The sequence below is a fragment of the Rhinolophus hipposideros genome (genome assembly GCF_964194185.1).
Source record: "Rhinolophus hipposideros genome assembly, chromosome: 4".
Classification (NCBI taxonomy): domain Eukaryota; kingdom Metazoa; phylum Chordata; class Mammalia; order Chiroptera; family Rhinolophidae; genus Rhinolophus; species Rhinolophus hipposideros.
This window is the reverse complement of record NC_138050.1, coordinates 15,734,283-15,760,352: the sequence shown is the minus strand read 5'-3', so window position 1 is coordinate 15,760,352 and position 26,070 is coordinate 15,734,283. Positions and strand designations below refer to the sequence as shown.

Genomic DNA, 26,070 nt, shown 5'->3' with positions numbered 1-26,070 from the left:
TTATCCATTTACTTTTTTATATGTCTTAATATCTTTGCTTGTTGACACATTTAAAACTACTGTATTCACTCTTAATCTTTCTTGTTTACTTAGTTTAGGGGAGAGAATGTAAATAGCTGGCTACCAGTACCTATTGGCAATAGTTTAGATACTGAGGTAATAGGTACTTGCATACTGCAAGAACTGAGGTGCCCTGTTGTAAGTCTGTCCCCTTAACCAAGTAGCTCACAACCTTTTAAAAAATGTAGATGCTTGCGGGCCGTTCCAGGCATTTCAAATTCAGGAGATACTTAAACTTTCTCATCTGAGTGTCCTGGCCACTCACTCACTACCTATGATAAACAGTCTTGTAAAGAATGCCAGAGAGAAACAAGAAAAAAATGATAATAATATGGCTGGGGATTGTTTGGAGAAACATTTTATTCATGTTCCTTCCTTAGAATATGTAATGCTTGCTTTAGCTAATTTTGTATCTTGTTTTCTGTTACTTTATTAAATGACCTCTTAAATCAATTTTGAAGCAAGATTACTAGAAGACAATTTAAGAAAGGTGATACGTACTTTCTTTAACAAGCTTTTATTGACCGTACATATTAGGGCCTTAAACATTTAAGATTTTATGAAGGTCTTACTAACTTTGACTAGTTACTAAAATAAGGTTTGCATTTGCTATAATGCTGAGATTAATAAAGTATGAAACTTGAGGGAATAGGGAATTGGATGTTCATACTTCATAGTGAGCTGAATCAAAGAGGTGATGGTGTATCTTGATATGAGCAGTAATGGAAGGAATGAAGTCTCTAAGCACAATGTACTTTGGGGAGAATAGTTGAGATGAGAGATGTGGATGAGATCAGAGTTGGTTGGGTTGAGTTTGTTGGGGTAAGCCTAATGCATTTTGGTTAAAAGATGTATATGATTTCTTTAGTTACAGATAAAGCTGGTGTTTATATATTCTTTGCTCATATCTGAAATTATTTTTTCCTGAATGCTAGTTCACCTCTTTTTACTCTCTTTAACACCATATCCTGGTAATGCTTTTTTTATATTTGTTTTTGTTGTTGTTTTTTATAGTTTCATATCTTAGCTCAGATTTTTCTCATGTCATGCCTTAATTCAGTAATAGTGTTTGGCTTTAATCTTATATTTAGTTCAACACATACATTGAGTTACCAAAAACTGTGATAGTTGCTTTATATACATACTCCGACTTAATATTGTAAAGGATATTAAGTCAAAGAATATATATACATATAGATTCCTTTAAAATCCTTTTATCTTAACAATGTCCCTGCGAATATATGTTTGATAAGAAGATCCATGCTTCATGTTTCAATGGTTTGAGCTAAGAGAAAGGTAGTGATTTTTTCAATATTACAGAGACATAAGTTCCAGAGCTGGAACTCAGAAGACTTGGAGTCTTCTGCAAGTCCTGTTCTCTTTCTATTTTACTGTACTATAACAACTTCAATAAGTATCAGTTGTATGATTGGATTAGAAATATATTTTTGAGGTTAATGATATATTCTACAAATGTTTACTGAGTCCCCATGCACTTTGCTAAGTTGTTGGAGTATAATAGTCCTTGTGCTTATAGAACTTAATAGGGAGGAAGATTACCACTCCTCCCCAAAAAAGAAAAAAAGAAATAATTATTGAGTGCTATCAAGAAAACAAACAAGGGACCCAGATAGAAATAAAGGATAAGGTAAGGACCTTCTTTAGCTAGATAGAGTGTTTCTGAAAAATTTGAGGAAATGACATTTATGCAGAGGCATAAATGCAAGGGAAGAAGTTAGTATTGCAGAGATTGAGGGTAAGAACATTCCATGCAGAGGAAAGAGTATGCGCCAAATCCCAGGGATGGGAAATCTCTTAATATGTCCTAGAGTTTGAAAAAAGACCCATGTGACTAGGATATGGTGACCAATAGGGAAATTAATAGAAGCTGAGGGTAGAGATGTCCGCAGGTACGTTGTTCTGAGCTCAGGAATTTAAATCTTCACAGGCTAATTAGGGTACAAATAGACAAAGTGTGATAAATGCTACTATTATATAAAGTTCTGTGAGAAGACAAAGGAGCAAACAGGATTCTGTGGAAATCCAAAAATCTTCCTAAGGAGGGGACATCTGAATTAAGGCGTGAAGGATGAGAGTTTGCCAGAGAAATGATGGAAGAAACACTTTGCAGGGAGAGGGTACAGCATGTGCAGACACATAGACTGAAAGATACATGTTTTGAAATAGTAAAGAATTAGGAGATTGGTGTAGAGGTATGCTGTAATTGTTAGATTGTTATAAAAGGAAAGAAACTTAGAAAAAGGATTTATGAGAGTCGATTGGCCAGGTTGTCAGGCCTGTAAGTCAAGCTGAAATTTTTGGATTTAATTGCCTTTTCACTACCTATAAGGTAACTGCTTTTAAGCAACTGGAAAAACAAAGTTTTCATCAAAAAAGTATAAGAGAGTCTGGGGAAAGACTGAAGACAAGAATACCAACCAGTTAGACTGTTGATGACGTAGACATCTAAGAACTGACCGAATTTTTAGTTAATAATATTAACTGTAGAGACGAAGAGAGGAAGTGGAAGACAGACAGACAGACATATTTTAAGAGTAAAATTAATGGTACTTGAATATGGTAGGACTTGGATAACTCAGAGATTTCCAGCTTTCACGAATGAGTATGTCATTCATTAAGATAAGGAAATACATGAAGAGAAGCACATCTTCAAAGAACACATTTTGAGAGAAAGATAGAGAAGATAGTTTAGACATATTCGAAAGGTGTTTTTACAGTTTCTATTTTCTTTGAAGTAAGAAACATTGTCATTTTTGTTGGAAATACAGAGTTTTTATATGTCAAAAAAGAGTGAGTGGTCAGTCTTTCCCCCTGACTTTGCTACAATCAGATATTTCAAGTAGGAATTACTGTAAGTTGCAGTATTGAATTTGTTTTAGCTTCCTTTGTAATCATTGTGACATTAATATGACCCCCAAACCGGGAATTCAAACAGTCATATACCATTCTGGGAATTGAAAATGTAGTACAATAGAACCATTTTAAATTTAAGTTGGCTTCAGCAAAAGTAAAAAAGTGTTTAAGAGAACTGACTTCTAGTCTTAACGTCCTAATGTATTTACTGTCTCTGTGACTTAGGCAAATTAACTTCTAGACCATAATTTCTGTGTTTTAAGAAGAAAAGGGGGGAAAGGGCTGGACAAGATTTAGTTTTAGCATTAAAATTCTATGAGCTTCTCTATCAATGTATAACCTCTAAAGAATAAATATGTGTAATTCTTGTCTTTTTCATCTTTGGTAAGAAAGGAAATTCAAATTACTATTAAATATATTGAATCCTTCCCCAGGACTATCCGAAAATTATTCTCCTTAATAAGTTGATTGTTAGATATGTCACTTGCAAACCTGTTGGCCATATTGTAGTATGACCTTTCTAATTAACCAATAAACATTATTATATAATATGAAAGTAGAAGCATCACAGTAGCCTAGATCCTACCACAGTGACCTAATTTCAAAAATGACTATCTCCATGAAAGAGTTCATGCCATTTTCTTACACATTTTTTTAATCCTACACTAATTTCCTGCTCAACTGGGCATTTGGGCATCATGCATTTATTTTCTCTGTGTTTATATGATTCGTGTATTGAAAAAAATTCATACATATATATATATATATATGTATACATATACACACACACACACATACATATAATGTGATGAGATTACCAGTTAATATTTTTAAGAAAACAGCTCTTCATCTGAGTAATCAGTTACACGATTAAATAAAACTTAATTTTTTAGTAGTTATAAATACATATCACATGAAATACTTTTTACATTTGATTTTAAGATTGCTAAGAATCAGTACCCTTAATATTCTAGTCTATGATAAACTGATATTGCAGCAACAAATATTTGTTTTGTTCTATATTTTTCTCACATAATAGCTGCACTTTGATGTGTGTATATTTTTGCCTGAAATTAGAGGTGTGACTTACGAGGGAAATTTTTTTTTTCCTTCAGCTCCTATGTTCTACACCTCCTGCTGCCCCTATCCTTTGCCACCAGTGTTCTCAGGTCCTGCTGGGGGGACAGAGAAGATCAGAGGTGAAGGGTAGAGATGGCAGAAAGTGGGGTTGGAGCAGTGGGCTGGAGGTAGGGTAGGGAGCATGCAGAGAAAGATCAAAGGTGGATCAACGGGAGGTGGGTGGGAGTTGATGGGGAGCAGAAAACATGTTAGTTAGAAGGCAAATGAAAATAGCCTTTAAGCAAACAATATTTTTAAACATCTAGGGGTGATTATTGGATGATTGAATTAAATGTAAAGATAGTACCTGATTTGTATTTATTGCCACTGTGATCCTGTACACAGATAAAATTTGAGATTTGCCATACTTTCTTACCAATAGGTTATCTGTCAAATTAATCACTGACAAAACTTGATTTTCATTGTAGATCAAAGACCAAGCTCACCAATTCGACATCAGGGAAGGAGTGACGAGCTTGAGCGTGATGAAAGAAGAGAGGAACGAAGAGTAGACAGAGTGGATGATAGAAGAGATGAAAGGGCTAGAGAAAGAGATCGGGAACGAGAACGTGACAGAGAGCGGGAAAGAGAGCGGGAACGTGAGCGGGATCGGGAAAGAGAGAAGGAAAGAGAACTAGAAAGAGAGCGTGCTAGGGAACGGGAGAGGGAAAGAGAAAGAGAAAAAGAGAGAGACCGTGAAAGAGATAGAGATCGTGACCATGATAGAGAGAGGGAAAGAGAGAGGGAGCGAGATAGGGAAAAAGAACGGGAACGGGAGAGAGAAGAAAGAGAGAGGGAGAGAGACCGAGAACGGGAGAGGGAGAGAGAGCGAGAGCGAGAACGAGAAAGAGCAAGAGAAAGGGATAAAGAAAGAGAACGTCAAAGGGATTGGGAAGACAAAGACAAAGGACGTGAGGACCGCAGAGAAAAGCGAGAAGATATCCGAGAAGACAGAAATCTAAGAGATGGACATGATGAGAGAAAATCAAAGTAAGACTGATTGTGAATCAGTTTATTAAAGTTACATTTCAGTAAAGAATTCAAAAGTTCCATTTAATGCTTTTCAGTGTGCTCCTAATGTCTTGTTAATTCTTTTTCCTCTACATTTTCCTGTATTCCAATTTTATTATAATAAGATCTTAGAATTGTCTGGAAAAAAATAATAGTTGCCCCATTCTATACCTCTATATCCAGGGGACATAATCAATCATTATTTATGTTACATTTTCGATGGCACATTAACTTATTCAACTGCTGTGTATTTTAACTGGAAACCAACATAAAATGATTCGGACCCTCATTTTTCCCCCTGCTTTCAGAGAAGAAAGCTAAAGTTAAATGACTTCAAGGAATTTACCTAAGGTTGCATAATAAGTAACATGGCTATAAGTTGAACTCACTTTTGTGATTCTAAAGCCAACATGTTTTTTATTTGACTTCCCAACATAAGGTATTTCTGTATCATAAAAATATAAAATGAATAAGTTTTAGTAAAGGGTTCATTAGTATATTGATTCCTCTACTGTATGTTACCACCTTGCAGTATTTAAATGTAATGATTTTCACTTGAGTTATTCTCATGTATAATGAAAGGAAAATATGCTGCCATGTATTTTAAGTTCACAATTATAATTCTTAACAAATGAAGAATTTTGTTAAGATGCTAAATACCCTTTGTATGATATAGTTTGACAATATTGCTATCCTACAATTATATATTCTAGTTATAGTGAAGAAATAATAGTAAAAATTGTAGTAATGAAATCTTTTTCACCTCCTGGAATTTTTTTTTTTTTTAATAAATAAGCCTTGGAGTTTTTATTCATAATTTTAAACCAAATTTAAAATCTTCAAAGGTTAATAAAAAGTTGTTTATCAAGTGCTTCATAAATGCAGTACTTCAAGTGCTTCATAAATGCAGTACTTCATATGTATTTTCTCATTTAATCTTAACAACACCCTCATCATCACCATTTTTACTGATAGTAGTAAGGTTGGAGAAAGGTGGAGTGAAGTGGAATGAGGGTGGAGTAAGGTAGAGTGAGATTGGAATAAGGTTGGTGTGAGGTCGAGTAAAGTGGAGTGAGGTGGAATAAGGTTGGGGTGAGGTGGAATAAGGTTGGGGTGAGGTAGATCACCTCCTGGAATTTTATAAATTACATTTGTTTGTCCAATTTAGAAAACGCTATAGAAACGAAGGGAGTCCTAGCCCTCGTCAGTCACCTAAGCGCCGACGAGAACATTCTCCCGACAGTGACGCCTACAACAGCGGAGATGATAAAAGTAAGTGGAGTCTATTTTCTGTGTCTCCTCATTCATATTCATTTGTAACCATGAGACCATTTTTTGACATTAGTAGGAAATGATGAATTAAGATTTAAAATTTTTCTTGCTCTGCTGCCTCTGAATATCTTCTGTGTGACTAACGTACATGTTAGAAATATAGTTATTTTATTATTAGGTTGGTGCAAAAGTAATTGCGGTTCTTGCAATTTTTAACTTTTTAAACCATAGTTACTTTTGCACCAACCTAATATAATGGTGCTGTCATTTACTACTCTTTGTAGTAAAACCATATTTTTATTTTTACTGAAGTTATTGCCATTTTACAAGTTTTAAAATGAAAATCAGAGATTGGTTTATTATTATTTATATATAACATGCAATGTTTGTTAACTTGGTGAACGTGTGATTATTTTTATCTTTTTGTATAGATGAAAGACACAGACTCTTGAGCCAGGTTGTACGACCTCAAGAATCTCATTCTCTCAGTCCATCACACCTTTCAGAAGACAGGCAGGGTAGATGGAAAGAGGAAGATCGGAAACTAGAAAGAAAAGAGAGTTCAAGGCGCTATGAAGAGCTAGAGCTCAAAGAGAAAATTTCTTCTGTAGATAAGCAAAGAGAACAGATAGAAATCACAGAAAGCTCACGGACTCGGGCCCAAGACATGATAGGACACCATCCATCTGAAGACCGAGACACATCTGATGGAACTCATGATGAAAACAAGAAAAAGGCAAAAATTCAAAAGAAACCTATTAAGAAAAAGAAAGAGGATGATGTTGGACTAGAGAGGGGTAGCACAGAGACAGCATCTGAAGATAGTCAAGTATTTTCACCAAAAAAAGGACAGAAGAAGAAAAGTATTGAAAAAAAACATAAAAGATCCAGAGGTGACTCTGATATTTCCGATGAAGAAGCAGCCCAGCTGAGTAAGAAGAAGAGAGGCCCCCGGACTCCCCCTATAACAACCAAAGAGGAATTGGTCGAAATTTCCAATGATAAGGATGCGACTGTAGGAGATCATTCGAGAAAAGAAGATACAGCGTTCAGTGACTGGTCTGATGAGGATGTGCCTGACCGTGCAGAGGTGACAGAGCATGCTGCCGCAGCTGCTACTCCTGGAAGGACCCCTTCCCCGTCTTCCCTCCCTCCTCCTCCTCCTCCTCTGGCTACTGCCACTGCCCCTGGTACTCTTGCCGCTACTGCAGCTGCCACCAGCACCTTCAGCACATCTGCCTCCCTCACCAGTACCGCCAGTGCAGCTTTTACCGGTGAAGACTCACATAGGAAAGGCCATAAAGCACGAGTGGAAAAAGCAGAGGCACCTCATGTATCTATAGAAGATGCACCACATCGCAAGCCAGTGGATCAGAAGAGGAGCAGCAGCCTTGGCAGCAATCGGAGTAATCGCAGTTATACATCTGGGCGTCTGCGCTCCCCATCCAATGATTCTGCCCATCGAAGTGGAGATGACCAGAGTAGTCGAAAGAGAGTACTACATAGTGGCTCAAGAGACAGAGAAAAAACAAAAAGCCTGGAAATCACAGGAGAGAGAAAATCAAGGATTGATCAGTTAAAGCGTGGGGAACCCAGTCGAAGTACTTCTTCAGGTGATAAGTTGAATTATAGTCTAGCCAGTATTTTCTGTTAGTGTATTTTGTACAAATTGTAATTTTAAAGTGAATGGCTAAATTGGTAATTTAATGTGCTTAAATTTCAGGGAACTTAAAATAGAAGCTTACCCATCCCACCAAAATGTTAGCTGTTACCACACTAATGGCAATATTATAATAAAGGTACATTGAGTGATGTCAATCTGCTTAATATCAAGATTTTAGTAGTATATCTCAGTAGAAGAACTTTAATGTATTTCAATCCCTTGTTGATGCCTAAAATTTTAACCTTTCTGCTCTCCCAGCAGTCAATTCATTCTCTTTTGACCACAGAAAATAAAGTACGGGGATAGGAAGGGACCCAATAACGAAGTGATCAGTTCTATTAATGTTTAACCATTTTATGTACTTATTTCTTTGAGGATATTTTGTGGTTGTAGTGGAAATAGACAAGGAAATATGCTTTTCACATATTTTAATTAGTACTTTGAGAGATCAGTTTTTTTCTTCAAGTGTGTTTTTTGGGGAATTGGGAATAAATATAGAAAAAGGTAAATTGTAAGTTTTAAAGAACCCTAAAATGAAGTATTTTGTTGCTCTTTTTGTCACGTGTTAACTCTGTTTATGGTATATTTATTTTAGATCGCCAAGATTCAAGAAGCCATAGTTCAAGAAGAAGTTCTCCTGAGTCAGATCGACAGGTTCATTCAAGGTCTGGGTCATTTGATAGCAGAGATAGGCTTCAAGAACGAGATCGATATGAGCACGAGAGAGAGCGGGAGAGAGAGAGGAGAGATACAAGGCAGAGAGAATGGGATCGAGATGCTGATAAAGATTGGTCACGGAACAGAGACCGAGATAGACTACGGGAACGAGAGAGAGAACGAGACAAAAGGAGAGACTTGGACAGGGAAAGAGAGCGACTGATTTCTGATTCCATGGAAAGGGACAGAGACAGAGACAGAACTTTCGAAAGTTGTTCTCAAATGGAGTCTGTAAAACGCAGTGAAGCAAAACTGGAGAGTGAACATGAAAGAGACTTAGAAGGCACTTCCCGAGACTCTATAACTTTGGATAAAGAAAGAATGGATAAAGATCTAGCATCTGTACAGGGATTTGAAGATATAAATAAAGCTGAAAGAACTGAGAGTGTGGAAGGTGGGTATCACACCTTTTTGTCTGTTATACTGCTCCATTTCTTTTCCGATTTCACAGGAAACAAATACTTTCTTTTAAAAGGTAATCTGCTATGTGTATTCACTCCATTGTTTTTTAGGGAAAGTAAATTTTATAAGGAAAAGTCATATCATATTTTAAAATGTGTTCCCTTCATTAGTATTGTCAAGGCAGACTTGATTGAGATAAGCCTGAATGAAATAAAAGGTAACTTAGATGTAGTGTCTGTAGATGTTGAAAATAGTCATCACTTCTTTTTCTTAGATGTTTAAAACAATCTTGAAAATTGAAGTGACTTCTTGGTTCAGAGAGGGATTCAAAAACTATCAGTGGTTCCTGTGTTCTAGAGCAGTTGAAAACAAATGTGTGAAATAATAACACTTAATGACAGATTGACTATGGAATCCTGCTGGCACTCCCCACTCCTAGAATGAGGAACCCTCAGAAGTCCACATCAACCGTTTGGCTCCCTCAGAACCAGCTTGTTGTGTGGAATGTCACCCCTACCCCTCTGTCCTTCAACCCCCATCTATCGTATAGACTGACTCATGCATCTGCATTCTCGGAATGGGCTACATCGTCTAACCCTCTTCGTACCTGCTTTTCCCATTGCCCGATAGACCTTTTTTCCCTTTTATCTTTTCTTTTTTCTTCAAACTGCAAGTCCCAGTTTATGTATTATTTCCTCTGAGGAGCCTTCTCTGCTAACGGTGCTTACTCTTTAAAAATGACGTCACCTTGTTTATACATCTTTGATGGCATCCCTGCACTATGTTAAAATTATTTTTCTATGGTTTTATCTCCACTATACTGTACTCCTTTGTAAAGGACCATAGCTTTTCATTCCTTTATCTTTGAGACTATAGCAAGAACACAGTAAATGGTTGATAAATGAAAATGTTTTTCCTATACATACTTGCCCTACATTTTATTCTTTGGTGAATTATAGCCTACGGTACCACTAATGATGGCTTCCCTGAGAATTCTCCTGGAAATTTTGCCTCCATGGGACTGTCTAGTTCTCATACCAGTGCTTACACAATTGTTTTGACATTACCTCTCCATTTCAAGCCCCCAAGAAGCTTCTGGGATACTTAGTATATAAGCAGTATAATTTTATTACTCTTTTTATTTGCCATATTGTATTGTAGCATTGGGCACAGAGTAAAATTCAGTCTTTTAAAACTATAAACGTCCTTACACCTTTTGGTTATCTGGTTGAAGATTCCAATATGTCATCTGTTACATAGTTTTTCTACTTGACAAAAACACTTCTACCTCAACCTTCTTCACATTACATTTTCACCTCAATTGTAAGTTACGATAGCATCAATTTGTGAAGTACAGCCTTGCGTATAATGGAATACGTAAGTGAACAAATGATTATAATAGTTCTTTTGTGACGGGAGTCTGTTCCCCTTATTTCTATCATTCATCAGTTGTGGTCCTAAATAAGATAGCGTAGAAATTTATAGGTGAATTACCTACTGTGAGATGAAACATTTTATTCACTTAGAGTAGGAAAATGAGTTGGATAAACTTGAAAAATTAAAAATCCTATATTTGCATTTATTAATTTAGGTGTATATTTTTACATAATGAGGTTATTAAAATTGGTTATCTTACAAGTGAATTGGTGAGGTCTTGGGGAGGTTACTATAGAATTTAATAGAACAGAAAATTATTAGAATCTTTATAAACATGTCATAGTTTATTATATTTTATTTGTTGCAAAATTTTATCTAAAAAGCATATTGTTGCATTTTTAAAACCAGTGTTGTAAACTCAGTAAAGTGTATGGATAACTAGTGATTAGAAACATTAAATGTGCTCTGTAATTTTATTTTATTTTATTTTATTTTATTTTTTACTCTGTAATTTTAGGATAATTAAATTTCACAGCTAACCGACCAGGAGACAAAGCTTAGCTTACATCGGTGGTTAGAAATGTTGGTAAAATAAAGAAATAGAATATACACCAGTGGTACTAACAAACATATTTTTAAATTGTATTACAGCATTCTTAAAATTATATTCATTAATTAAAGGATAACACTGGGGTAGGGAAGATGAATTTGGAGATGGGAGAATAAATGGCATGTTTACATTTTTACCTAACTGCTATAAAGTCCTTCATAATGAGCTAAATATTATGAACTTAAGATTAAAGTTTCAAATCAATTATATTAATAAGTTTTCAAGTTTTTTTAATAATTTTAGGTAAAGAAATTAATGCATCCTTTTTGAATTAGATTTTCCTGGATTTACTTGAAGTTGTATTATAAGAAATTAACATCACAGAATCATTATTAATATGTTAGTGGAAACTTTTATTTTTCATATTTTAATTGTCTCTTCGAACCTGTTACGATATTGCTGTTCATATTGTATTCTTGCCATTGAAGCTAAATATAACTAGGCACAGGGGCGGGCGTAAGAAGGGTGTAGCTCCCAGTCAGGTCAGGTGGCGTCCAAGCTGCTGTGCCAGAGGGAAGTGGCTGGGACTGCTTGGGAAGAAAAAAAGAAGTACTAGGCAGCACTTTGAGTTCTCAGAAAGGGGATGTCCTGCAGAATGACCTGTGGCCATGCCAGGAGTGACTCTTCACATCTGCCTCTCAGCTACATCAGTTTTCTTTATAATTAGAAAGCAGGATTCTTGGAAGCTTCAAGTTTGACAGAGAATATCCACATTTCAGTTTCTGTGCCTGTCAAGAGTTTTAATTCATCATGGATAATCTGTCATCAGAAGAAATTCAGTTGAAGGCTTTCCAGGTTACTGATGAGTCTCCAGAAAGTACAAGGAGAATCCTGGGTTTAGCCATTGAGTCTCAGGATGCAGGAATCAAGACTATCACTATGCTGGATGAACAAGGGGAACAAGTGAACCACATAGAAGAAGGCAGTAGACCAAACAAAGACATGAGAAAGGCAGAGAAGACTTTACCAAAACTGTCTGCTTATGTAGTAGTATAACTGATGATGATCAGAGAAGGTGAAATGGAGGAGAACCTGACTCAAGTGGGCAATATCATAGGAAGTCTAAATAAGATGGCCCTGGACATGGGCAGTGAGATTGAGTCTCAAAATCAACAAATAGACCAGATCACAGAAAAGGCTGACACCAACCAAGATTGTACTGACAATGTCAGTGCCAGAGCAAAGAAACTCATTGGTAGCTAAAAGTACTGCTGTACTTTAGCATTTATTCACTTGCCTAACTCTTCCTTCAAAATCATTACCTTTTCAGAGTTTGAATTTTTCGTTCCACACTCTTCTAATCAGGAGATAATGTGGAAGAAGGTCAAGGAGGAACAGCCCCCCTATTTTTTTATTTTCTCTTTTTCCCTTGAGGGTAGAAATTTGATCTCCCGTAGAACTTACTAGATTGCTATGAGTTTTATGTACTTTTAGACTTTTAAAAAGCTAGAATTTTGTTTAACTAAAAGTGGTTTGGAAAATTACACCTTTGGTTTGATTATTGATGATTACACTATCATTTTCTTAGCCTTGTGCATTGAACTGTATTCAGAACCACATTTATTTAGATCCTGAACAGTGTTATAAGAATCTGATTGGTATTTGTCACCTTTATTTAAAAACTAGGACCTGTACAGTTCAAAGTTGTTAATGTGGATTGGTTTAACAAATAACCACTGCTTTATCCTTACAATTAAATTTTGTAACTAAAAAAATAAAAATACACTGAATTTAACTAATTGAATTTTATTTTTCAGTTTTCTTTTGGAATTATCAAGTGTTTTAGAATAATTAAAAAATGTTATTTTCTAATGAAAAAATGCTTTTCAAAGTGTTTTAGTGTGCACATCTTTAGTTTAATTTAGACGTTCCTTCCCTCCTAACACTCTCTTTGACGTGAAGTTAACTTTTCCAATTAGCAGGAGATGACGAATCCAAGTTAGATGATACACATTCATTAGGATCTGGTGCTGGAGAAGGATACGAGCCCATCAGTGATGATGAACTAGATGAAATTCTGGCAGGTGATGCCGAAAAGAGGGAGGACCAACAGGATGAGGAGAAGATGCCAGGTAATCATTTGTAGAGGCTGAACATAAAAATTATTTAATTTATGATATTAAGGTGTTTTTGGTTTCCTTTCTTTCCTTTCATGCTGTAAAAATTGATAAAAGGCACTTAGAACTTTCCCCTGTATGTTTTTATTAATGTTGAAAGGCCAATAAAATGAATATTATAAAAATACGCTCTCCTCATTTTTAAGGAGACGTTGCCTGTGAATTGGGAAGGGCCACATTTAAAATAGCAAAATTGTAAGATTTCCAGAGTTTACGATTTATATTTTATATGACTTGGAATCTAACCAAATACTGATTGTCTAGCAGTGTTCTAGATGGTATGTATATAATACAGGGTTTCACAATTGTGGTGCCACAAACCAACTTGCAATGACTGCTCAAAAATTTACAGTCGTTGGAATTATATTTGGACACTGTTTGGACTCTTTCTATCAATTTTCTAAATTCAGTATTTTTACTTGTTAGTACTTTGCACTTGCCAGAGCTTACTCTACTGACTATATATATCAATCATTGGGATGATATATCAATCATCCCAATTTGGCTGATTGTTACTAACAATTTTTTTTTATCCTTCTGAGGGTCTCTGCTTTGTCTGGGTATGTAGAATATTAAATTTTTATTTTGACTTAATTTGCTCTTGTATTTCACAATTTTTCTTACTAATGTAGAAGGTATGTGTGATTGTTATTATTATTGGCTATTAGGTATTTCTGAATAGTTTCTGAATAGAACATTATTTTGCTAAGTTCCTCAGCTGTTCTTTGTCAATGGAGGGATTATTCTCAATATTAATAATATTCACTGATTCTTAAAAGTAATTTCATAATGACTATTTGTTTTTAAAATGTAAATTTGTGTGTTTATGTGCATACATATGTGTACACATACATGCAAACTAAATAGCTTCCTAGATTTAACCCGTGAAAGGATTCGGTACCAAGTTTCAAAACATCTGACCTATTTTTAGTGAAATAATGGAGTTTTTTTCATTGGGTATCTCTCGGGCAATTTAAATGAGTTATTTGTAGGAATGAGTTTGCTTGGGTTTTTGTTTGCTTGCCTGTTTTCTTTTGGTGAGAAAGTTTTATTTGTAAAGGTCCTTAGATTCTAAATATTAGTGTTTATATGCATCTATTAAGACTGGGTTTTGTGTAATAGAAAGTAATATAAGGCCGAGTCTTATATTAATTTTTGCTCCAAAAGATGCATTAGAGCTGATTGTCCGGCTGGGTCTTATTTTCGGGGAAATAGGATAGAAAAGCTTTCACCTTAAGAATATGACATTTTTGGTATAAAGTACCTGTTATTTAATAATAGCTTTCTGTGTTTTGCAATTTATATTTCTCTATAGATAACAAGAATGCTATGTGTTGGTGTGAAAAAATCCTGTTTTTTAACTATTTACAGATCCGTTAGATGTGATCGATGTAGATTGGTCTGGTCTTATGCCAAAGCATCCAAAAGAACCACGAGAGCCTGGGGCTGCACTCCTCAAGTTCACACCTGGAGCTGTTATGCTGAGAGTTGGGATTTCTAAAAAGCTGGCAGGTTCTGAACTCTTTACCAAAGTCAAAGAAACATGTCAGAGACTTTTAGAAAAACCCAAAGGTAATTCATTCTACTTTGACTCTATATACTGTCTGTGATAACTATCAAGATGCTGTTGGCAAGGAGTTTTTTCTGTTCTCATGTATCACTTACAATACTGTATCTTTTTTTGAGGAATCACTTATATTCATTATTTCATTCTCATGGTCAGAATTCCCTTTTAAATTTTATTTTGAGAAAAACTTAAGTCCCCAGAAAAGTTATAAAAATAGCACAGTGATCTTTCTGTATCAAAATTACTTTTAGCAAAGAACTGAATTGTGTACCCAGGGCTAAATGAAGCAGAGCCTAGAGAGTGGACTAGATATTTTTCATAAGCAAATTGGATGTCTTGGCAACCCTTTATTCTGGGAAATGGGGAATTCTACCCTAATGCAGTTGTGTAGGTTGAACCTTTAACAAAGTTGTTAAAAGCTTGGTCTCTAGACCAAATGGTCTGGATTCCAATAGGCACACTGCTACTAGCTATTATTTAATCCTGCTGTCTGTTAGTATCACCAACTTGAGCTGGAAATAATTATACCACCAACTGCACGTGATTATAAGGAAGAGAAAATGAGTTATTAAAACTAAACCACTTAGAACAGTTTGTAATAAATGGTAACAATAAATATTAACTGCTACTCTTTAGTTTAAAAATATTTTATCACATTCATTTTAGATTTTATCGAAACAGCTTTTCATTATTCCAGAACACTTACTTAGTTTATGGGTTTTTTATTTGTTTGTTTGTTTTTGCACTATTTCTCTTTTCTGGTATGTATCTTATTTTGTTGTGGCAGCTTATTAATACTTTGTTAGGAGGAAGTGTAAAAAGGAAAGGCGGCGAATGGTGAAAGCAGCACTATTTAATTTTATATCATGTTCATGAGAGTAAAAAAGTTTAGTTAAAGGAATTAAGCTTTTTTAGTAAAATTGAGAAAAAATTGTTTTTCGAATTTCATGAATCCATGTCCTGTGTTTCAACTCTTTAGTGTAAGCAGTGAAACTCTTGATTTTAATATGTCCCAATAAACATAGAATGTATGTATATGAAACATATATATTATAATTGTTAATGATATTAACCTGACAAATGACCGAAGTCTTGGATTATTGCCCACTCTTTCTACTTTGTTTGGTTGGCTCTGTAATCTTAAGCAAATAACTCCTGTGGGCATAAAACGATGGAATGAAATCCCTAAGGTCTTATCTACCTTTAAGTGTATTTGCTTCTATGACTTTTGCTAACAGTAATTCAAGTTATAATCTAGTTTGATTTTGCTAACTATAATATACAGTTTGACCCTCACGTAATGATGACTTACTCTCAACAATGAAAATACACGTGATAAAGAGGGGTTTGGTTCTATTTTTTGCTGCTATGATGGGTTTGTTAGAGATCTGATATACAATGCTAAAAATAAGTTTCCTAAGGAGTAGTACTTTGTTTTGTTGACTGCTGTAGCCAGTGTCTAATGATCTGTTCTTACTAATTATGCCACTACCTAGAACACTACCTGACATATAGTAGGTATTTGATAAATATTAGTGAAATGATTGATACCAATTTTTTTTCTATTTCATGTGCCCAGTACTGAAGACAGTATATTCCCACTCCATATGTAATTTTTTTAAACACTCTAAGAACCTTAAATTCTTTTTTTTTAAATTAAAGTTTATTGGGGTGACAATTGTTAGTAAAGTTACATAGATTTCAAGTGTACAATTAAATTATTAATTCTTAAAACAGAAAACTTGCAAGTTGACCCTTGAACAACACAGGTTCGAACTGTGCGGGTCCACCTATACATAGATTTTTTTTCAATATATATACACTCAGCCCTCCATATCCCTGAGTTTCACATCTACAGATTCAACTAATTGTGGGTGGAAAGCAGTATTTTTGATCCACGGTTGGGAATCCACAGGTGCGGAGGACCTATGGTATGCATTGTTCGACACCGTTTTATATAGGGGACTTGAGTATCCACATGTTTTGGTATCCGCTAGGGTCTTAGAACCAGTGCCCCCACAGATACCAAGGAACAGCTGAGTTTGAGGGAGAAGTTATATGCAGATAAATTTTCAACTGCGCGAGAGGTCAGTACCCCAGCTCTCCCATCTTGTTTAAGGGTCAGCTGTCTAATGAAATTTAAATTGCTTTTGTCTAGGTTTTCTGATTGTGATATGATTAAGTTCTTTTGAGCTACACTTTGCCAATTATTTTGTTTCCTTTGTTTTGTCCTTAAGTACTGCATTTTGCTGTGTATAATGTGCATGTTTTTGCCCAAATTTGTGAGGGAAAAATAAGGATGCACATTATACATGGGTAGTACTAATGCCATATCTATCTATCATCTATCTATCTATCTATCTATCTATCTATCTATCTATCTATCTATGTTTTTAATTCTTTTATTTACACTTGTGAGTTAAAAGTTTAACTCTAGAAATTAATTACGATATCCATATGCAGAATAATACCCCGGAATACAATAATTGGTTTTGTTGCACTTACCACAAACTTGCAATGACCAAGAATTCTTGGCCTTCTATGATGCATAAATATCGTAAATTGGTTACATAAAATATCTTGTACCTTATATCTGTTCTTGTGTTTTGTAATTATTACGTAAAATTTCTTGTACCGTAATGTGTTAAAAACTAAATGCTAAAATTCCTTTAGAATACAAAAAACAAGTAACTAAATGTAAACAAATACAATTTTGAATTAAAAAATTAAAGCGAAATATATTTTTCCCTGAAAGTTTGGGCCAAAAACATGGGTGCGCATTATACATGGCAAAATATGGTATGTTTTAAGTCTGTCTAGGGAGGTTTGCAAGTATGTGCTTTATATTCTGTTGTGAAAACAGAAAATGATACAGATTCCATTAAAAAGAAATTTGTCCTACTAAGCAATTTTCAAGGACGGCATGGACTCAGTACAGATTTCTTCTATATTAGTATCTATAATAGAATGGGAGTTAACTTTTTTGGTGTTTTGTTTGTTTTTTTTAAATAGTTTGTATGTACGACTATGTCATTGTTTGGCTCAAACATTTGTATGTCTGAATCAGCTGAGGAACTGCCCTTTTTTCCGTAAGGTACCCTAGTCCAACTGTGCGGTTCCGTAGATCTGGTGATAGAGCACTGCCACTGTATTTTAAAAAGCTCCTCAGGATTCTGATAGATGCCAGAGTTTATGAACTAGTTGTGAGGTTTTCTTTATTATTTACACTTTTCTCATGTTATATACCTATTCACTAGGTATATAATTTAATGACTAGGTGTATTACATGAAACTAGTTTTTAATTATCCCATCTCATTATACTTTATAGTTAAGAAAATGAAATGTGTAATGTGGTTCTATTTATTCTCAGTCAAATGTGTTTCTTTTTTTGTTTTTAAGCCTATGTGTTGACTGCTTTCCTTTGTGGGCTCTAACTAACATTAACCTGTTTGATCATGTTGCTATAGAAACAGTACCTGGTACCTGTGGTACTCTTGGCCAACTCTTAGAATGCTAGCTTTGAAGTTACTGCTCTTTCTGTAATTTATTTTGATTAGTGTCTGGCCCTGTTCTGTTACTTTGACTTCCTTTTTGTCTATTTTTAATCCATCCTCTTTATTTTTATTAAATGTTTCCTTGATTCTTTAATTTTTATAAAGTTTAAGTATTTTTTTCCCCGACCTTGCATGTTATGACTTAAAACTAAGTGATTTTATTTTAACTCATCAAGGTTTTTATAATGACCAAATCTAGGGTAAAATTGGCAGATTGTCTAACACCTAATTACTTTCCTAACTGCTTTTTTAAAGGTCCTAGAATGTAGTTACATTACTACATTTGAATTTTTCTCTAGTAAAGTCCTGAAGTCTAGAACTTTAAGTAGTTGTTGATGGTATACAGTGTTCTGAATTTGACTTCACTAATTCTTAACTTGAACTTATTTTCCCAGTCATAGTTAGTAATCAGTGCCTAAATTATCTCTTCCAAGTCTGCTTTTCTTATATCTTAAGCTTACAGTGGCTATCAGAGTATTTATTTTTGTTTCAGACTAACAACAAAACTACAGGTCTAATGACTCTCACAGAGAATATATAAATAATTTTCACCAATTTTGGTAACTTTGATGAAGTGTAGACTTTGTGGAATATTCATCCAAGCAGTTGGTAACACTTTTCTATTTTAGGAAAACTGAATGCTTTTTTTTTTTTTGAAAGATGCAGATAATCTTTTTGAAAATGAATTGGGGGCTCTCAATATGGCTGCATTACTGCGAAAGGAAGAAAGAGCAAGTCTTCTTAGTAATCTTGGGCCATGTTGTAAAGCATTATGCTTCAGACGGGATTCTGCAATCCGAAAGCAGCTTGTTAAAAATGAAAAGGTATTGTTGTTTCCTTGGAAAAAATGCAGTGTTTGTTGGGTATGAATGACATATTTTTCATTTGATTGTTTTAATGTGAGATTATGGTCTGATTATCTGTTTTTATGAGTTTGGTTATCCAGTCTTCTATACATGTAAAAGAAAGAATTCTATTAGAACTTACAATACGTTTCATTTTACTTTAATAGGACATTTGTGTTGAATAATAATTATTCAAAATGTGATGTATAAAGACACTTTGAAACACTCTATTTCTGTGAAATATTTTTTCATTTCATTGTGAAAAGTTACCTTGCATAGTAAAACATACTAAACATTTATTTAAATTGGAAGGTCAAGGAAAATAATTTCCCAGAAAAAGTGTTGAAGATATTTATAAAAGTAGTGTTTATGAGACAGTACCAAGTTGGAAGAGAAGGAAATAAATATAAATAATTATATGTAAGCATTTACTTGAGCATAATAAAAGGAATTGAAACAAAAGAAAAAAGAAATTAGTTGAGATCTAGAAGAGATCTGATCACGAGAAATTGGAAACATCTTAGGCTTTTTAAAGTTAAGAAACTGGGTTTTTTATTTGGGTGCGTTGTTTGGTGGGCATGGGTATTGTGACAGAAGAGAGTTGGTCCTAAAAAGTTAGAGAAATGTTTATTAGCTTTTTACCTGGGGACATTAAGAAAAACACTGCAAAAGAAAAGGAGACTTTAAAGCAAAATACTCAAATTTGGGGAGGATGTTCAATTTACAAAAAGAAGGATGAACTCATTTCCAAATATTAAAATGGAAACAGATACGAGGAATAGGAGAATTTTAAAGGCTTCCCTGCTGAAAGGCCTGATTCAGAATTCCTTTCGACAGAGTGGCTACAATCATTCTCTCCTTTGCACTCCAATTTCAACATGTACTTAGTTCTCTTTATTCTGTTGCTTAGGTGCCCATCTCTCCTTGTACCCTTTCTCAGCTGAAAATTTATCTGAGAGAATCAAGTGCTAGTGCCCTAAGCCTATATGTAATGAATCAACTTTTTATGCTTCCAGAATGGTACTAGGTACTGATCCTTGGTATTGAAATGAAAAATAAATCACTCAAATCATTTTCTGTTTGGTTTAGGTAAGGAACCTCAGTTGAAAAAGACTATGTGGTTTGGAATCTAATCAGAATCCTGTCCTCTTTTTTTATAAAAAATGTTTTGTGACATTCTCTGGTTTTTCCTCTAATACGCCATCATGGCTTCAAAAATTGTGACAACCAAAAACACCCCAGTAAATTTTTTATTGAGAACCACTGTTCAGAACCATGTCATCCTTCATACAGAGCACAGGCCACTAATATATCATGTGACACATTATAAACAGTTATAATGGTGTATTATAAATGTTTTAAATGTAAATGATCCATCTAAAGAAAGCATGGAAAACTTTCTCATTGCTCAGTGTTAAAAATATTAGCACAAAAGCTGAAAGAAGCACAGCTGAAGAAAAATTAACTTCAGATGCTAGAGAGCTCGTAAGAAAAACATACAAAAACCTTTAAATTATATGTGACTGTGAAAGAAAAGTACAGAATAGGGGGTAAGTGGTACCTCATCAGATGACAAAAAGAAAAGTTGAAAACCATTGAACTTCATAAATTGGCGTCATTTCTGTTTAGGAGAATGATTTTTAAAGTTTATAAATTATAGTACATATCAGAAGAGATAGGGGAAGGGATATTAAGAGACACTTAGGTGCTTTCAATGAGTTTAAATCTAATTTAGTATTCTAATAATAAAAGAATGTACAGAACTTGTGGCAAGCAGAAGGAAGGAAATAATACCAGAAATCAATAAAATTCATACGAGAAATACATTAGAGAAAATTAGTGAAACCAAAAGCTTATTCTTTGAAGAGATGAATAAAATTGATAATTCCTTACCCATACTGATCAAAGAAAAAAAGAAAATACAAATTACCAATACTAATGAAAGGGAATATCACTATAGATCTCACAGACACTAAAATAATAAGACAATACTATAAACAACTCTATGCCCATAAATTTGACAATTTAGGAAAAAAATGGATCAATTCCTCCAAAAGCCACAAACTACCAAAACTTACTCAAGAAATAATAGTTAACCGGAATAGCTGAATAGTCCTTTGCTGTTTTCTGTTTTTGTTTTTTTTAATTGAATTTGTAGTTGACCTGAAAAGGAAATCTCCAGTCCCAAATGGTTTCACTGGCGAGATTTATCAAACATTTAAGGAAGAAATAACACTAATTGTACAGAAAATTGAAGAGACGGGAATAGTCATTTTATGAGGCCAGTAGTACTCTGATATTGTAGCCAAAGACATCACAAGAAAACTTCAGATCAATATCTCTCATGAACATGGACATAAAAATCCTCAAAAATAAGAGGACATCAAATTCAGCAGTATATAAAAATAATACAACACCGTGATATACTATGGATTATTCTCAGAGTGAAAGACTGGTTCAGTATTCTAAACTTGAAAAAATACATGACCATATCAATTGATACAGAAAAAGCATGTGACAAAATTCAGCATTCCTTCACAATAAAAATTCTCAGCAGGCTGGAATTACAGTCTTTATAAAGGGCAACTACAAAAAAACCTACAGCTAACATCATACTTCATGGTAAAAGTTTGAAAGATTTCCCCCAGAGATTAGGAGGAACAAGGCAAGGATGTGCATTCTCACAACCACTATTCAACATTGTACTGGAAGTCCTAGCCTGTTCAGTACTGCAAGAAAAGGAAATAAAAAAAGCATACATATTGGAAAGGAAATAAAACTGTCTTAATCGTAGACAATGTGATTGCCTATGTAAAATGTTTCAAGGAATTTACCAAAAATAGTCTTAGAACTTTTAAGTGAGTTAAAGAGGCCACAGGATACAAAGGCAGCATCCAGAAAGCAATTGTATCTCTTCATGTGAGCAGTAGTATATAGAAGCACCTGGGAACTGAAATGTAAAAAAATAAACAAAAAACAGCACCCTTTTCAACAGGCTCTCCACAAAAACAAAGTACTTAGTTATAAATGTAACAAAATATGTGCAGGATCTATGTGCTGAAAACTACAAAACACTGATGAAAAAAATCAAAGACCTAAATATTGTAAATGGAGAGACATATTGTGCCCATATATTGGAGGACCCAATTAAGTTTATGATTCTCCCTAAATTGGTCTACAATGTAATACAACCCTAGTAAAAATCCTAGTAGTTAGGATGTAGTTATAGACAAGCTGATTCTAAAATTTACATGGGAAGTCAAAGAACCTAGAATAGTCAAAACAATTTTTTAAACAGATGAACAAAAGATTAATAAGTTTAGAAGACTCACACTACCTGATTTCAAGATTTACTATAAAGCCACAGCACTCAAGATAGTGTAGTATTGGTGAAGGGATAGACATGTAGATCAGTGGAAAAAAACAGAGTCCAGAAATAAACCCACATAAATATGACCAGTCAATTGAGGGAAGAGAGTTTTAAGAATAAATGTGGGGTTTTTTCCCAAATGAAACTTTTGTAGTTTGAGATAATTGATCTTCAGAATTTAAAATTTTTGTTCTTTGACAGACTGAGAATGAAAAGACATATGTACTGGGAGAAAATATTTGTAAATCCCATTTTGAAAAAACTTGTATCCAGAAAATATAAAGAACTCGAAAAAAAACAGTAAGAAACAAGCAACACGGTTTTTTTAAATAGGCAAAAGGCTTAAGTACACACTTCACCAAAGAGGATATATGGGTATCTAATAAGCACATGAAAAGATGTTTAACATTATTAGCCATTAGGAAATGCTATTAAAACTGCAATGAGATACCATTATCAACCTATTACAGATAGCTACAAAACAATAACAAAAAACCTTGACAATACGGTGTTGGTGAGGAGGCAGAACAGTTGAAAGACCCATATATTGCTGGTGAGAACACAAAATGGTAGAGCTACTTCGGAGAACAGTTTGATTATTTCTTTCTTATAAGGTTAAATGTATACTTAACCCAGTAATCCCATTGCTATGTAGTTACCTTAGGAAAATGAAAACGTGTTCATATAAAAACCTGTACATAAAAGTTTATAGCTGCTCTATTCATAATCTCAAATTAGAAACAACCCCAGTGTTCTTCAACTGACTAATAGATAAACTGTGACATATCCATCCATACAATGGATTACTAATTGGTAATAAAAATAGTCAAGATACCAGTACTATCAACATGGAAGAATCTCATTATGCTGAGTGAAAGAAACTAGTTTCAAAAGATCGTATATACTGTATGATTCCATTTATATGATGTTCTGGAAAAGGCAAAATTATAACACACAATTTAGCATTTATTGTCAAGGGTTAGAGATAAAAGGTGTGAATAAAGGGGGCAGCAAAGGGAGTTATTTTGAGTGATGAAACGTCTCTGTCCTGATTGTGTTCATGGTTACATGACTTATATGCATGAGTACAAACTCACAGAAATATATAAAAAGTCAATTTTACTGTAGTATGATTACACAAATTTTAAATATTTTTAAAATTTAAAATGAGATCCAAGAACCACAGTTCCTTTAAGGATCTTAGCAAGAAGAGAAATGGCAGAATGCTGGAGATACTCAAACTTTCCCTTATTTTCATTATATAAATGGAGAACATTTAACAAAATTTTATGACAGCTTCCAAAAATGCTAATGTAGCTTTATGTTAAAATAATAGAGACATTTTAGTACAAAGGAGGTAAAAGTTTCTCAGTATCCTGCACTGACCAGTGTACGGAGAATTGGTTCCGTTCTAGAGACTGCATCTTATGGACTTAACAGACCAGTAAGAAGTGTGGGATGTTCAGTGCTTCTCTTCAGAGAATTGAAAGATTACAGTGTAAAGTCATGCTGAATTAGTGTGTCGCTCCATAGAACAGATTTTATTTCTACACATAGAACAAGTGGTACTGTTCATCATAGAATGTGTGCTGTGTATTTTGTTTTCTCATTAGAAATGTAGTAAAAACTAGTCGATTGCCTGTCAGGGACTGTTGAGAAGATTCCTACTTTATGGAAGAAGTTAGACTAGGTGCCCTCTAAAGATTACTTTCTTTCCTAAGAGTCCTTAAGTCTGAAAACATTTCCTACTTTTGCTTTGAAACATCTAATACAGCTACTATCCATCCCAAATTAATTTTTCTTATAACTTTCATATTTTTGTTAGAAGTTAATCTGTCTTTCCTACTGTAAACTAATAACGTATATCTTTTTAAATTTCTTTTTGTTTTCTCCAAATAGGGCACTGTAAAACAAGCTTACACAAATGCTCCAGTGGTAGATAATGAACTATTACGATTGAGTCTGCGATTATTTAAGCGGAAGGGTACTTGCCACGTCCCAGGACATGAAAAGACTGAAGATAATAAACTCTCACAATCCAGTGTCCAACAGGAACTATGTGTGTCTTAAGACCAAAGTTCAGTGACGTTTTTGGTACTATGTTTCTTCAGCAGTGCATATTCTTTTTCGAAGTTCTTTGGTTTCACAGGCATCATTAGTGACAATGGCAGAAAACATTTACCAGCCATGCTAAAAGAATGAAGAAGAACTTTGATCTGAAGTGTAAAGACAGTTTAGCTAACTTAAGATTTTACATAAATTTTTACACAGTACTTGATACTCATGCAAAATAATGTGAAAGCATCTAGATTTAGTAGTTTATTTTGTACATTTTGTTAAAACTCAAGTTTTGGAAAACGGTTGTCCCTGCTCTTCCAACCTGCGAAGATTTTTTTATGAAATGGAGCTTCTGACACATTCTGGATCATCCTTAAAGAAACTGCGATTTTACCCAGAAACCGCGTTCACAGAATGAGTGCACCCTGCGTACCATGCTGTGCAGAACACTGGAAAGGGGACTGGGCCTGCGTGCTGTGTTTGCAGACCTCCAGCAGGGGAGAGCCAAATACTTTTTATCTCTCTAAAGTTCTAAAAAACATTACTTAATGGGTCTTTGGTTTTTTAAAATATATGTGCATTGTTACAATGTATATAGGATGTACAAGTATTTGGAATCTGAATGGCTCTGTTTGTTATCAGAGACTGTCTACTATTTTTAATAAATGTACCTTCCCTTTCTTTGTCCGAGATTGACTTTGCTCTTCATTAACCTTACTCCTAGTGTTCTGGAACATTTGTCATCAACATTACATGTTTCATACGTCAGGTATTTTACTGATTAAGTCCTTATCATTGGACAGCTGTAAATAACGGGGAGTTGAAGATGTACTTCAACTCTAACTTGGTAATCCTTAAAACAAACCAGGAGTTAGCAAACCTGTGTAATCTTGAGTTTTGAAATCCTACCATCAAATTTTTCAGAGCTATAACCTTTGATTACATTAAACTGCCTCCAGCCTATAATACTCAAAATTATTTACTTTTTAAAAATTACAATATATCTGCTTTCTTATGTATGTACATATTTAACTCATGAAGTAGACTCTTAGAAGGATTTGAAATAGATTCCAAGCTACAGAATTTGTGGAGAGACAGTAGTAATAATAATAATAATAATAATAATAATGAAACCAGTCAAAATTATAATTTGGTCATTGCCTGTCACAGTTTTTTTGTTAAAACTGTTAAGTCTATGATATCTGTCTCAGTTTTGTATCCTCTTCTCTAACGGTAACATAATGTTACTGGTGTAAAGTTTCTGTTCATTTCAAGAGCATTCATTGCACACTTAATTTGTACACGATATGTCCCCAGCAAAAGAAATGGTCTTATTTTTAAATGACTTTGAAAGCATGTATAAGAAAAATTACAAACGAAAAATTGATTTTCCTGGTACTCCTTTTCCATTTAGTAAATGTTTTGACTAAATAAAAGAAAAGGCAAATTCTTT

General features: G+C 34.2%; 1 protein-coding gene across 6 annotated transcripts in view; it reads left to right on the top strand.

The window, feature by feature from the left end:
- The window catches only part of ZC3H13 (zinc finger CCCH-type containing 13), a 94,905-nt gene extending 68,835 nt beyond the window's left edge, over window positions 1-26,070 (top strand). For 3 of the 6 annotated variants that reach the window (XM_081045798.1, XM_081045797.1, XM_081045796.1), the window contains 8 exons: window positions 4,482-5,043; window positions 6,233-6,336; window positions 6,768-7,949; window positions 8,595-9,110; window positions 13,025-13,177; window positions 14,594-14,794; window positions 19,005-19,168; window positions 24,459-26,070. In XM_081045798.1, coding sequence (XP_080901924.1) covers window positions 4,482-5,043; window positions 6,233-6,336; window positions 6,768-7,949; window positions 8,595-9,110; window positions 13,025-13,177; window positions 14,594-14,794; window positions 19,005-19,168; window positions 24,459-24,629 — 3,053 coding nt within the window. In that variant the 3' untranslated portion in view covers window positions 24,630-26,070. Of the gene's footprint in view, window positions 1-4,049; window positions 4,134-4,481; window positions 5,044-6,232; window positions 6,337-6,767; window positions 7,950-8,594; window positions 9,111-13,024; window positions 13,178-14,593; window positions 14,795-19,004; window positions 19,169-24,458 lie in introns of all 6 variants that reach the window. The other 3 variants (XM_081045794.1, XM_081045793.1, XM_081045795.1) reach the window with 2 other exon arrangements.